The sequence below is a fragment of the Bufo bufo genome, chromosome 5, assembly GCF_905171765.1.
Source record: "Bufo bufo chromosome 5, aBufBuf1.1, whole genome shotgun sequence".
NCBI classification, from domain to species: Eukaryota; Metazoa; Chordata; class Amphibia; order Anura; family Bufonidae; genus Bufo; species Bufo bufo.
Window position 1 is genome coordinate 477,839,132 of NC_053393.1, and position 15,602 is coordinate 477,854,733.

Below are 15,602 nucleotides of genomic sequence, written 5' to 3' on the forward strand. Positions count from 1 at the left end.
GGAAGGGGGACCCTGTGGCCACTGCCAGGGGGTGAGGAGTACTGCCCCCCCACCAATGATTTTAATACTGGGGGAGGGGGGGTTAGGGCGCACTGGCCACCAATTATTTTAATACTGGGGAGGTGGGGGGGAGGGTGCACAGAGTGCTGTGATCCGCGCAATTAACCCGCACCTGAGGCATCACAGCGCCCTGGCGGTATATTCTAACTTCAAGCGTCCCCATCACCATGGGAACGCCTGGTGGTTAGAATATACCATCGGATCTGAGTTTTCACGATCTAACTCAGAATCTATGGTATATTCTAACCACCAGGCGTTCCCATGGTGACGGGGATGCTTGTCGGGGAGGAGTATGCCCAAGGGCAATAACTGTACTAATTGGGGGGAAAAAATGAATATTCTAAAAAACTAATATACGGTATGTGATATAATGCTATATATTCGTTTTTTAGAATAATCGTCATATTGTAAGACAAGAATATTTAGCAACATAGCAAATATTCGTAAATTACACATATAGACTGAAATTTCACTAATGTAGTGCTATAATCTTTTTTTTTTGTCAAATTTTTTTTGTCTCTTTCTGATTCAGAAAGAGACAAAAAAATAGACAAAAAAAATTTGATTATAGCACTACATTAGTGAAATTGCAGTCTATATGTGTATTTTACGAATATTCGCTATATTGCTATAACTTAGTTTTTTAGAATATTCGTCATATTCGTCATATTCTAAAGCAAGAATATATAGCAATATGGCGAATATTCGTAAAATACACAAAATCGCAATACGTGATAAAAATTGCATATTATTTGCGATAAATAGCATAATGACGAATATTCAATTTCGACGAATATAAGACAAAGATTCAATCGAATATTCAAGAAATATCGCGAAATCGAATATGGCACCTCCCGCTCATCACTATTGATAAGGGATAACTTTCATATTAGGCACAACCACTTTAGTTACTGCACTGTTTCCTTACAAGGCAATGCCTTTGGCCACCCGCCGTGCAGGAAATTAGAACATAACCTTATTCACTTGAATGGAGGTGTTGTAGTTAGTGCCAGGGAGCATAAATTGGGGGGTCCCAGAGGTCTGACTTCACAGTGCATAACGTTATGGCATGTTCTAGCAATAGGCTATATTATAAGTTGGGAAAAAATGTATATTTACGGAATGCTAGTATATTCTACAGCACTTTACGTTTCAGAGGTTACATGGAGAAGCAATATCACAAGAGCTTACAATCTATGAGAGAGGGGTGAGACAAGAGGTTGAAGTTTTTGTTTTGTACAATGGTCTTAAATAGGGTAGTACACATAGAATTGTATGAGCCAGTCACCAGTCAGTATCTCTGTATTGGGGTACAAAAAGTGTGAGGGATATTGTTGACTGAAGGAATGAAGTTCTGAGGAATAATGGTCTTTATAGGACAGAAGTAAATTTTTTAAGGGGCTTTCCTTCAGTACATTGATGGTCTATCCTCAGTAGGTAAAAGTCCAACCTCCACCAATCAGTGAGCAGCATACCAAGCACAGTGGTGTTCATTGGATGGCAGCTGTGCTTGGTATTGCAATCTAAGCTCATTCACCTGATTAGACCTGAACTGTGCTGAGGCCACGTGACCGGTAAACATAATGTCACTGGTCTAGAAAGAGATCGCGGTTGTTCACTGAAGCTCTGCGGCCGCATCAAACAGCTGATCAGCAGGAGGTACTGGGACTCGGATATTGATCACCCATCCTGAGGATAGGACAATAATATTCTAGTCCCAGAAAACCCCTTTAAGGCTTCTTTCACACTACCGTATGGTTATTTCAGTGTTTTGCGGTCCGTTTTTCACAGATCCGTTGTTCCGTCTTTTGTTTCCGTTGTGTTTCCGTTTCAGTTCCGTTTTTCCGTATGGCATATACAGTATACAGTAAATACATTGGGCTGGAACAAATTGGGCTGGGCTTAACATTTTCAATAGATGGTTTCGCAAAAAACGGAACAGATATGGATGCATTTCCGTATGCATTCTGTTTTTTTGCGGACCCATTGACTTTAATGGAGCCACGGAACATGATTTGCGGCCAAATATAGGACATGTTCTATCTTTGCACGTAACGGAGATACGGAAACACAGAAACGGAATGCATACGGAGTACATTCAGTTTTTTTTGCGGACCCATTGAAATGAATGGTTCCGTATACGGAATGCAAAAAACGGCCTGCAAAACGAAAAAAAAAAACGGTAGTGTGAAAGAGGCCTAAATGTCATAGGCCTGCCTAAAAAGATGTGTTTTTAGGGCACACTTAAAAAATTGGATTTTAGGAAATAATCAGATTTTCTGGGGTTCTCATTCCAGAGAACTGGTGTGACACAGGTAATGTCTTGTGTAGATGGGTGCGGGAGGCTCGGATTATGGAGAAAGTGTCAATTTGATTAAGTATCAGCGGTTTGTAACATATTGTTATTTTCCTATGCAAATGCACTTTCAACTAAAATGACCCATAAAGGGGTTCTCCAGGCTACAGATACTGCTGACTTTTCCCTCCTATAGGTCATCAGTACCAGATTGGTGGGACACCCCCACTGATCAGCTGATTTGGGCTGCTGTGGCATTGGAAGCTATACAGTGTATGGAGCTGGAGGCAGGTAGCTCAGTAAACTGTGTCGTGGCCATGCCGAGTAGTGTTGAGCGCAAATATTCGAATCGCAAATTTTAATCGCGAATATTGCCACTTCGAGAATTCACAAATATTTAGAATATAGTGCTATATATTCGTATTCGCAAATAGTGTTGAATGTTCTAATCGCAAATTTATCGCGAATATATTGCATTGCCAATTTTTTGCAATCAAGTAAACAATGACTGGAGATCACGAATTCTCGAATTTGCAAATTTATGGCGAATATTCGAATATTGCCTATGCCGCTCATCACTAATGCCGGGGCCCTGCAACTCGGCTTCAATTCAAGTGAATGGGAACTCAGCTTTAGTATGCCACTGTTCGTTTCCAGCACCATGGCAGCCTGAAACAGCTGATATGATATTAATGACCTATCTGGAGTATAGGCCATCAATATCTGCAGCCCAAAGAACTCCTTTAAGGAGCGTACAACTCAGAAGGACTTGCGGATCCTCCAGACGTTGCAGGTCAACAGCAATACTCTGTTTATGCACTTGATATAATTCCCTAACATGATGTAACAAGGTCTGATTTATTCTACCCATTCACATAGATTAGCTGGAATAAATCCTACTATCTGACCACTAAGATTTCATTTCTTCTTTATTTCCAGATTTTTATATTTGAAAATAACATCTTCTATAAAATGAATGCTGACAGCCGCCCCATTCGCTTGGTCTCCACTGGGAAAGAAGGAGTCATTTTTAACGGGCTGAGTGACTGGCTTTATGAAGGTAGGACGAATCACGTTGAAAAAATAGAGCCGTGTGAAAGATAGCTGACATTTTACTGTAATAAAACCATACATTAGGCCTCCATACAACAACATTAAAGTCCTTCGGCCCTTCAGATGCCAATATCGCTCCCATATGAAATGTGGCAAAGGGCATTGATGGCATTCTCGTGACAAATCCTTGTGTCTTGTTTCTCAAGTTGCATCTGCAGTCAGCTTTCAGAAAGGTATGCATCACTTTCTGTGCCTTGAACATAAATAGCCCTTGTATTTATGATGTATAGGGCGATGTATCAAGTCTAGCAAATGTGCGTTTTGCTGTAAAATTGACATGAAGTGCAGTTTGTCTCCTGGCACCGGTAGATCACGGTACAGCATCTGCTTGCAGTTTTTCCTTTGTCAACTATAATTTTATACAGGAAAAATGTAAAAGCTTAATAAAAGGGTCTGTATATCACAGAACACCCTCCTGACATTGAGCTAGTTACTGGTTAAACACAAAATATGGACCATGGTTTAAGTACTTTGAAGAATAAAAAGTATATCTTATTTTTAAAAAAATTACCAACTCCATGTTTTTGCACAGTGGGAGGGGATCATTTATTAAGACCGCCATTTTAGACACTGGTCTTAATAACCCCTATAGCTGGTGGTAGATCCACCACCTAAACAAACAGATCTCAGACGGAAATGGCTCAAACGCATGACAACTGATGCAACAGGATCCGTTTTTTTTTACTGGATCCTGTAAAAAAATGGATCCTATGCAATCCTATGCAACAGGATCCGTTTTTTTTTTTCCTCTCTCTTCTTCTGATGGATCAGAAGAACGGAAAGCTAAATGGTGATGTGAATGCACCCTAACCTGTGGATCTCCAGATGTGGGAAACTACAACTCCTGACATCCCCTGACGATGGTAATGATAAAGAATAAGAATGAGAGTTCACATCTCGGTTTCATTTTCCATTCTTCTGAGCCATCAGAAGAACAGAAAAAAAAAAACAGGGTCTTGTAAAAGAATAATAATCCTGCGCACCAATTAGGCTAAGTTCACATTAGCGTTCAGCCTTTCCGTTCTCCTCCTCCGTTATAGGAGCAGAAGAACGGAAAGGACGGATTCGGCACATAACTGAGCCAAACGGAGCCTACGGGCCCCGTAGACTATAACTGGGTCCGTTAGGTTTCCGCTCAGAGGAAGATTTTTGAAGCAGAGACAAAAGTCCTGCGCACACAACTTTTGTCTCTGCTTCATCCGTTTCAGACAGAACTTTTTATCCTGTCTAATAAAACAAAAGGATCTCAGATGGAAATGGCTCAAATGGATACCAAATGTGCAACAGGATCAGTTATTATTATTTTTTTACAGGGTCCTGTTTTTTATTTTTTTTCCTGTTCTTCTGACGAATTAGAAGAACGGAAAATGAAATGGAGATGTGAACTCTCCCTAGTTGTTTCTGCAGCAGGAATCTGGATCACTACAAACCCCACTGAGATAAATGGGACAGTCCCAAAAATTTCTGCAACTGATCAACCACATGTGAATTCACCCAAACTGGGTCTAGACCAACCCAAATGTCCAAGCCACTAACGGAGAGGAGACGTAGGAAGTCCATGCTCCAGCCGATACATGCTATAATCACGTCTTTATTTGTATGCGCCTTTTACACCTATGCCCGCTATCTCAGGATCGATGGTATCGTTTTCCATTCGTATCATCCAGCTATTCCATTTTGCATATAGACTATTACGATAGACATCCAGAGATAACCCGTCTATGATAACGGAGCGCAGTTCTCCTGTGAATGATAACTAATGTCACAGTGTGACGTTAGAAAAGAGCCAGATGCTACTGCGTCCCTGGGGTTCTGCTTTACTGATTGTCATTTCCATCCTGTTTTCTTCTTCATAAAACAGCATGACAGGATATTAAACACAACCGCAACGTGACTGCAGAAACTGGCATGTTGCCGCTAAGGTTACTTAGCCTTTACAGGACCCTTCGCAGGATTTCAGACGTAGCCGCCTGCAGAATGGAAAAAATTTTCTGCCCAAAGGGGAATTGCATTTTGGGGGTAGAAGGGTTTCATCGAGAGTTGGGGACACCATTGATTTAAATTCTACTCTTATGTATTTGACCACAATTGAGCGCCATGGAAGTAGTGCATGCCGTACATGCAGACATGAAAAAAAGTCCCCTCCTGGCGTGCGAGACCTCTTTTAGTGAACTGAGTTTTGATGATTTTGACATTACAAAGGTTGGATATTGGAGCTTGTCATTCTGTTAACCCTTTATAGCAAAAGGAACATTTCACATAGATAGAAGGCCATGTCACTCCTGATGATGAAGGCAGCACCGTTGCTGTCACGGTCTATGAACTTCCCATTCTCTTCCCTTTTTATGATCATACGGTATTACTATCTGCAAAGAAACGTACGACTTCTTGAGACGAGGAAATCAGTGAAAATTCACATTCATATTAATATGTGTCTCACTGACAGGCAAATTTCATATTACCGAGCTGTGTTCCTCTTTAACAAGATGGCAGAGGATGCGGTATGTTTGTTTTTCAGTATTTCAGCCCCTATTGTCTTTTATGAGGAAACGTATTCTTTTCATTTTTGGTGAGTTAATATTGCAAATTATTTGGGGGTGGATTTCAAACATAGCAAAGCTATCCTTGGTACATTCTCCTGTAGGCTTAAAGGGGTTTTCTGGTTTGCATCCTCTTCCTTTAAAATAATCCTTTATGAAGGTAGTTGTAATTTTATGATGTATTTCTTTTACCTTTAATGCTCCTATCTCGCATTCTCAGCTGTGGTCACATGACCATGTCCATGCAGCTCTTTCCTATTTTCTGTGATGTCATATCCATGGGTGTGTCACAAGCAGCCACAGGGGCAGTGATGGGGGAGTGTCTATGTCACTAGCTGGGTGGGAGGAGCTATAGACTAGCTGGACGTTGTTGGGGACAGTGATAGGGGAGTCTCTATTTAACTAGCTGGGTGGCAGGGGCGTTGCTAGGGTCTCAAAAGGGCCGAAGCCACAATGAATATGGCCCAATTCTCTAAGTCGACCCTCCCCCCGCATGCCATATTTTACTGTACTTGCTATACAGAAGCACATACCTCTCACATCCAGGGCATCCCAGGAGGTGTCTCCTCTGATGTAAATCTTCTCTGTCATCATCTTCTCCACACTGCAGAGTGTGACACACAGATATCTTAGCTTCCTCACTTTTCCATCATCATCCTCCAACTTGGAGTCCCAAATACTATCCTGAGGAAATATTAGTGCTATACAGATAGTTCCCCTATAATAATAGTGCTCTTCAAAGTCCCACCAATAGTAATTCCCTTCTAGAATGCCCTCATTAGTAATACTGCCCCATACAGTACCTCCAACAGTGATAGTGCTCCCCAAGAGTGCCTCCATTAGTAGAACAGCCCTCCAGTATTAATAATGCCCTCACAGAGCCCCCAGTAGTAATAAGGCCCCATAGTCCCCTGGATTGAAAATGCCCCTAAAGTGCCCCCAGTATTTATATTGCCACCTACTGTTATCATGTTCCCCCTGAAGTGCCCCCAGTACTTATAATGCTCATCCTGAAGTGCCCCCAGTATTTATAATGCCCCTTGCAGTGCCCTGTAGTAATATTCCTCCCTTTAGTCCCCTCAGAAATGATAATTCCTCAGCCCCTCCACCATACCGTCCCATGTAAATAACATTATTTCCATCCCTCCACTGTAGAGTCCCATGTAAATAACATCACACCATCTCTCCTGCCCACTCCAAAATACAGTCCCATGTAAATAATATCACACCATCTCTCCTGCACCCTCCAAAATACAGTCCTATGTAAAACACATCACACCATCTCTCCTGCCCCCTCCAAGATACAGTCTCATGTAAATGACATCACACCATCTCTCCTGTCTCGTCCAAAATACAGTCCCATGTAAATAACATCACACCATCTATCCTGCCCCCTCCAAATTACAGTCCCATGTAAGCAACATCACATAATCTCTCCCGCCCCCTCCAAAATACAGTCTCATGTAAATAACATCACACCATCTCTCTTGCACCCTCCAATATACAGTCCCATGTAAATAACAACACTCCCTCCCCAGCCACCTCCAACATGCAGTCCTATGTAAATAACATCACTCCCCCCCAGCCACCTCCAACATGCAGAACTATGTAAATAACATCATTTACTAAATATTTAGTCACATGTAAATAACATTGCTCCCTCCTCCAGCCGCTTTAAACATATAGTCCCATGTAAATAACATCACCCGGCCCCAGCCACCTCCAATATGCATTCCCAGGGCTGGATTGTGAACTTAAAGTGGCCCTGGAAAAAAAATAAAAAATGGCCCCATGTTGTAGGAGTGTCTAAATTTACTGGAGGTGGGGCAACATAAGTAGGAAGGGTCAGCAGTACCATAGCACAAAATACCATGTACCACAGTGCCGCACAATATATTTCCCCAAAAAGCTGTCCTTCTGAGTTTGCCATCAATAGCTGCCATTTTATGTCCTCCTCTTCCAGTTCTCTCTGATTAAAGCGAACCTGTCACCATGATTTTGTGCATAGAGCTGGGGACATGGGCTGCTAGACGGCCACTAGCACATCTGCAGTACCCAGGTCCCACAGCTCTCTGCGCTTTTATTGTGTTAAAAAAACGTTTTGAGTGATATGCAAATTAGCTGATATGAGTCCTGTATCCGGAGATGAGTCAAGCGGAAAGGAGCCCAGCACCGCCCCGCATCCTCCGAATCTCCTCCTTGCCGGCTGACGTCACAGAGCTAGAGCGCCGAAATCTCGCGATGCGCGAGCTAGCGCATGCGTAGTTCGTTCCCTGTGCTGATGCCAGCACAGGGAATGAACATGATGCCGACACTGCTCATGCGCTAGCTCGCGCATCGCGAGATTTCGGCGCTCCAGCTCTGTGACGTCAGCTGGCAAGGAGGAGATTCGGAGGACGCGGGGCGGTGCTGGGCTCCTTGATGCTTGACTCATCTCCGGCTACAGGACTCATATCAGCTAATTTGCATATCACTCAAAACGTTTTTTTAACACAATAAAAGCGCAGAGAGCTGTGGGACCTGGGTACTGCAGATGTCCTAGTGGCCGTCTAGCAGCCCATGTCCCCAGCTCTATGCGCAAAATCATGGTGACAGGTTCGCTTTAAGATATGAAGCAAGGGGCTTAGGAAGTGAGATGTGGGCCATAGTTGAATTCAGGAGGATATGTGCGGTCGCAGGCTGGGTACATGAGTACTTGATTCTCACAGCATTAATTACCACTGAGAGCTCATTATGTACCTGGCCAGCAGCAGAGAGGGGGGCTTGGATGGCCCCCTGGGCATTGGCCAACCGGGAAGTTTACCTGTAAGGTCTATGGCCAATCCGCTCCTGTAGAGTCCCATGTAAATAACATCATTCCACCCCACTCCAACATACATTCCCATGTAAATAACATCCCTCCCTTCAGCCCTAACTTACAGTCCCAGTTAAATAACCACAACATGAGCATTACTCACACTGAGAATATATCTCTTCACTTACCTCTCCTCATGTAGCAGACCTCACCACAGCTTCTTCCCCCAGGACTTCTCATCTTCACTGCAGAGTGTCATCCTCTCCTGCGCTGGTCACATGATGATATCATCCCAAGTCCGGAGAGTCCAAATTTTTATTTAAAAAAAGGCAGGCAGAATATGTGCTTGAGGTAAGGAACTACATGAGCATATCTGTTAAAAATCATAGTAGTCTGGAGTTATTTAATTACACCGCGCAACAATGATTTTGCTACTGAGAGAAAAACATGTGATTTATACTAAAGTGGGCGGCTGATTCAAAATATGACATGTCTAGATTTTAAGTTATACATGCAAAGCCTATTCAGTTATAATATTAATGCATTATATTGGAGATATTCCAATGGACATGTCCAGACCTGTCCGGACGCACTCAGGCTGATCAGCACTAAGTATATAAGGCAAGCTGGACAGATTTTGATAAAGTGATCTGTTATAGTGCTATCAGTTTTGAAACTTAAGATGGATAAACGCAAATGTGTTAATGATCCAGACAATTTCTGCTACATATGTGGCAAATACACTACTTATGATCAGCGCAAGAATCTGACAAAGCGAGTGCATCTTGCTACTTGGGATGCATTTGTGCTAGTAGTGCAGAACTTCCTTGGGAACAGACGAGCTGCAAACTATGCTGAATTAGTAAACAACATGCTTACAGCATATGAACAACTTAGCTGCCGAATGTTATTGAAAGTGCATTTCTTACATTCCCACCTTGACTTTTTCCCACCCAATTTGGGACACGTAAGTGATGAACATGGAGAGCGGTTCCATAAAGATATTTCTACAATGGAGAACAGGTATCAAGGCCACTGGAATCCCAACATGATGGGAGACTACTGCTGGTTTTTGCAACGGGAAAATATGATCGTTCACAAACGCAAAAGCAGATGCCTGAAGCACTTTTAACAGTACTGGGCCTTGCTCAAGTAAGACTTTTAAACTGAAAAATGAGACTTTTTGAAATGTTGTTATTCCATTACACTTTCATACACTGTTTACTACGCAAACTTTGATGTAGATCAGGTAATTGCTGGAGTTAAACTTCTTCTGTTCAAAATTATTCAATGCTTTCCAAGTGTTTAATTCATTTAGGTATACTTATGCATAGCAAAATTTTGTGACGTGTTACAACTATTCTGACTTCAGATTTGTAATCCGTACACTCAACAAGTATAGGACAAATGGTTTTTGCCCAGCAGCAGACAAATGTTTTTAAAATTTGTTTTATCAATATTTAAAAGGGTTTGCCAATACATTAATACTAATGACCTACCCTCAGGCTAGGTCATCAGCATCTGATTGGTGGGGGTCCATTACTCAGGACCCCTACAGATCTTCTGTTTGAGAAGGCACCAGCTCAGTGGCATTGCAAGGGGGGTGCGGGGGGTGCGGACCGCACCGGGTGACACCAGCAGGGCCGGCATTTACTAGTGATTTGTATTGCTGTCCTCAGGAAAGGGAAAGATGTGTCTGGGATTCGAACCCACGACCTTCTGGTATCAGAGGCAAAGCACTTAACCACACAGCCATAAGAGCTGCATTACCACTGACTGAAAAAAATATGAGACTTCTACTGTTATAGCTGTCTAAGTGTACATCTATACACATGACAGCTGCCCTAACACACCCAGCACTGCTATATCTCTATATGACCGCTGTCCCAGCACACTCAGCCCTGCTATATCTCTATATATGATAGATGCCCCAGCACACCCAGCTCTGCTACATCTAATACACATGACAGCTGCACAGCACACTCAGCTCTACTATATCTCTATATATGACAGCTGCCCCAGCAAACCCAGCTCTGCTACATCTATACACATGACAGCTACCCAAACACACCCAGCTCTGCTACATCTATACACATGACAGCTGCCCCAGCACACTCCCCCATCAGGGGTCGGGGTGACACCATTTTCTACCGCACCTGGTGACACCAGCCCTAGCAACGCCACTGCACCAGCTCTTCTGCCTTCTCCATGCTCCTCAAGCACAGCTCCGTACATTGCATAGCGGCTGTGCTTGGTGTCGCAGCTCAGCCACATTCATTTCTATGGGGCTGAGCTTTGCCTAGGTCATGTGACCAATGAATGTGAAGTCACTGGGCCTAGGTAAAGCTGGAGAAGGTCTCAGCACTACTGCGAGGGCCACTGCCTTCTCAAACAGCTGATTGGCGTTGGTCCCAGGTGTCTGACCCCCAATGATTAGATTTGACCCATTCAGAGGATTCTCTATCAATATTAAAGTCTCAGAAAACCCCTTTAACTGTATAAGAACCATAAAAATCTGCCCCCCCCCCCCAAAAAAAAAAAAAAAAAAAAAAGCTCCCCGGCTGTTAAAATGCAAGCATATTTTTTATTCTTATTCAAAGAAAAAAAATCTGCATAAAATACAGCATAAATTCTCCATATAAAAATGGTATGAAAAAGAAATCTGCATTATTCATGAGATAACACTGAAATAATTATGCTACTAGCCAGAGAAATAAAACAAGTTATAGCCGTTTAAGGATGCGAAAAAATTTTAAACTGTGTTTCATCCTGAAGACCGAAAGTACCCTGGCCCTGAACCAGTTAAAATATGTTTTGTTAAATCTTCACAATCAGTTGTTTTAACTGTATAATATGATATAATACTATGTCTGTCTGTATTTTTTCATGCTGATTAAGCTAGAGTAAAATAAATGTAAAAATGAAGTGTAATTAATATCTCATTGATATCACAATTCATTCCGCACCCAGACAATACACAAGGCTTGATGAACCAAAGCAAAATAAATAAAGAAATAAATAAATAAAAATACTAATGTCCTGCTACTGCCACCATGTGGCTGAAATTGTGTATTACATCCATCTGGGTATATTACAGCCTCTCATGATTTGAAAATGTCAGATAGTAAATACTGCATCATCCATTATTCAGTTAGCAGACTTGCTGTAATGATGAGCAGTATATATTGGTGAATACTGTACTTTTTTCAGGATGGAACCATATTTCTACTGCTTTTGTAACCAAGAGCTCAGCCTTTCATGCCCAATAGTCTCTCATTGATCTAATAATAACATCATTCCCTTGCTGAAATAACTTCACTGAAGTCCAAGGATACATGTTATATAATGCATCGATCACACTGACCGACTTTCATCATGAGGGTATTGACACAGTGTTGTCAATGTCCATAAGTTGTCATATACACTGCCTGTCCCTAAAAAAAGTTGCCACCAATAAAAAGCCTTTAGCTTTGATTACGGCACACATTCGCTGTGGCATTGTTTCGATAAGCTTCTGCAATGTCACAAGATTTATTTCCATCCAGTGTTGCATTAATTTTCACCAAGATCTGGCATTGATGATGGTAGAGTCTGACTGCTGCGCAAAGCCTTCTCCAGCACATCCCAAAGATTCTCAATGGGGTTAAGGTCTGGACTCTGTCGTGGCCAATCCATGTGTGAAAATGATGTCTCATGCTCCCTGAACCACTCTTTCACAATTTGAGCCCAATGAATCCTGTCATTGTCATCTTGGAATATGCCCGTGCCATCAGGGAAGAAAAAATCCATTGATAGAATAACCTGGTCCTTCAGTATGTTCAGGTAGTCAGCTGACCTCATTCTTGGAGCACATACTGTTGCTGAACCTAGACCTGACCAACTGCAGCAACCCAAGATCATAGCACTGCCCCCACAGGCATGTACAGTAGGCACTAGGCATGATGGGTGCATCACTTCATCTGCTTCTCTTCTTACCCTGATGTGGCCATCACTCTGGAACAGGGTAAATCTGGATTAATCAGACCACATGACCTTCTTCCATTGCTCCAGAGTCCAATCTTTATGCTCCCTAGCAAATTTAAGCCTTTTTTTCTGGTTTGCCTCACTGATTAGTGGTTTTCTTACGGCTACACAGCTGTTCAGTTCCAATCCCTTGAGTTCCCTTTGCATTGTGCGTGTGGAAATGCTCTTACTTTCACTATTAAACATAGCCCTGAGTTCTACTGTTGTTTTTCTTCGATTTGATTTCACCAAACGTTTAAGTGATCGCCGATCACGATTGTTCAGGATTTTTTTACTACCACATTTCTTCCTCTAATACGATGGGTCCCCACTATCCTTCCAGTTTTTAATAATGCGTTGGACAGTTCATAACCCAATTTTAGTAGTTTCTGCAATCTCCTTAGATGTTTTATCTGCTTGACGCATGCCAATGATTTGACCCTTCTCAAACAGACTAACATCTTTTCCATGACCATGAGATGTGTCTTTCAACATGGTTGTTTAAGAAATGAGAAGCAACTCATTGCACCAGTTGGGGTTAAATAACTTGCTGCCAGCTGAAAGATAATCGCCCATGCAGTAATTATCCAATAAGAGGCTCATAACTATTTGCTTAGTTAAATCCAGGTGGCGACTTTTTTTTTGGACAGGCATTGTATGTCCTGTCCATGTAAAGCATGGACACGTTGGGTCATCCAGAGGGAGAGATGCTCTTTGCAGGCACTTTCCACTTCTGGTAATAGATAAGTGTCCTGGTTGGGGAACTCCACTGTTTATTTCAAATTCTTTAAAAAAAAAAGTATTTGAATGTCTCCCTTTTCCCATGTGATCGGATCTTACTTTTGATCAAAGCAAGAGTATGGGAGGGAAGATCTCTTTATGATGTTGTAACATCTAATTAAAATTTAAAGGGAATCTGTCGCCCTCAGCAAGTCCTTACAAGTACAGTAATGCATGTATAGAACACCTGCTGCTGACTCCAAATGAATAATGTGTATGTAGATATACACCTCCATTCCCCTGCTGTGTACCCACAAACCAGTCTTGGAATGTATTGAGAGGACTCCTGTGCATGGACACATAATGGAGAGGACTCCGGGAGAAGTCCTCTTTATGCATTCTACTGCATTCCACCATGGGAATGGGGGTGAGTGTCGACATACAGATTACTGATCTGGACTCAGGGGCAGGTATGTTATACTGTACATGTATTATTGTACTTAATCAGGTTTGCCGGGGGATTACCTTTAAAGGATAACATGCCGACTACCTGCAGCCACCACTAGAGGGAGTTTGGTAGTTTACTGTATACTTATTATTGAGCTATAAGAAGCACTCCCACTCACATTTATATTTTCTGACCTGTTAGAAAGGTACATGATGTAAACTGTAGTGAAGGTAATTTTACCGGTGACTGTATTTAAGTTATCCCCTCCCTTCTGCTTCTCACCTGTGTCATGTGACCAGCACTCTGACTCTCCAAATTACACAGCATCTTATGTGTGGACAGGAAGTCAGTTTCTCTATGTATCCCTATGGGAGCCTCAATGTCAGTCTCCTAGGAATGAATAGAGAAGTAACTGACTTCCTGTCCTGTGTCAGTTGGAGATCAGACTGCTGGTCACATGACACAGCTGAGGATCAGAAAGGAGGTTATAACTCACAAATACAGACAGTGGTAAGAAAATTGCCTTCACTAAAATCATATACCTTTCTAACAGATCAGAGAATATAAATGTGAGTGGGAGTGCTTCTTTAAGCGCAATAATAAGTATACAATAAACTACCAAACTGCAGGTAGTCAGCATTTTATCTTTTGAAGGGAATTTGTCACCTCCAGCAAACCCTGAATATGGTGTTGGAATTTTTTTTTTTTCAAATGTCTTTATATTTTTTAAAAGCAGTAAAACAATAAAAACTATACATTTGGTATCACTGTAAACATACTGACTCGCAGAACAAGGTTGGCATGTCATATTTTGTGCACAGTGAACAGCATTAAAATAAAACCCAAAAAACTGACATATTGCCTTTTTTTCTTATTTTTAACAAAACATTTTTTGCCTGTTTTTCAATCTGAGATATTGTAGATTATAACGTTTTCCAGGAAATGATAAAGATGATCTATCCTTAGGATAGGTCATCATTATGACATTGGTGGAGTCCAAGTCCCAGCATCCCCACCAATTAGCTGTTTCAGTGAACCACAATGCTCACGGGAGCTCTGGTGAGCGACACAGATGCCCCGCAGCCAGCACCGTACAATACCGCTTGGTATGGCAGTATTCAAGTAAATGGGGCTGAGCTGCAACAAAGCCACATGGCCGATGTACAGTGACATCACTGGCCGAGGAAGAAGCTGCGGCTCTCACTGAGAGCCCAGCCTCTTCTAACAGCTGATCGGCGGGGGCGGGGGGCCCCCGCCGATCAGCTGTTAGAAGAGACTGGGCTCTCAGTGAGATCCTGAGAATAGGTCATCAATATCTTTTCCTGGATAACCCCTATAAAGGATGCTTGTTAAATAACACAACTAATCCTGAAAAAAATATGCCCCCCCCCCCCCAAATGGCAGTGTGTAAGAAAAAAGAGAAAAAAAACAAAAAAAAAGAAAATTGTCCCAGTCCTCAAAAGGTTAGATTTGGAATGTGAAAGTCTTAAGTGTGAGCCCAGCTCATATAGTATTCTGCAGAAATGTTTTCGGACCGGTTTGCTATGTTTTTGATCTGCCAGCAGCAATGACTGTAGCCAACGCTTTTACTGTGACATATTGCAGTGCATGGCGCTAATAACCAGAGAG

The 15,602-nt window shown here is 42.1% G+C and overlaps 1 protein-coding gene across 3 annotated transcripts in view; it reads left to right on the plus strand.

The window, feature by feature from the left end:
• DPP6 (dipeptidyl peptidase like 6) overlaps positions 1-15,602 on the plus strand; it is a 1,686,142-nt gene that overhangs the window by 1,528,411 nt on the left and 142,129 nt on the right. For all 3 annotated transcript variants that reach the window (XM_040434145.1, XM_040434144.1, XM_040434146.1), the window contains one exon: positions 3,296-3,416. In XM_040434145.1, coding sequence (XP_040290079.1) covers positions 3,296-3,416 — 121 coding nt within the window. The remainder of the gene's footprint in view (positions 1-3,295; positions 3,417-15,602) is intronic.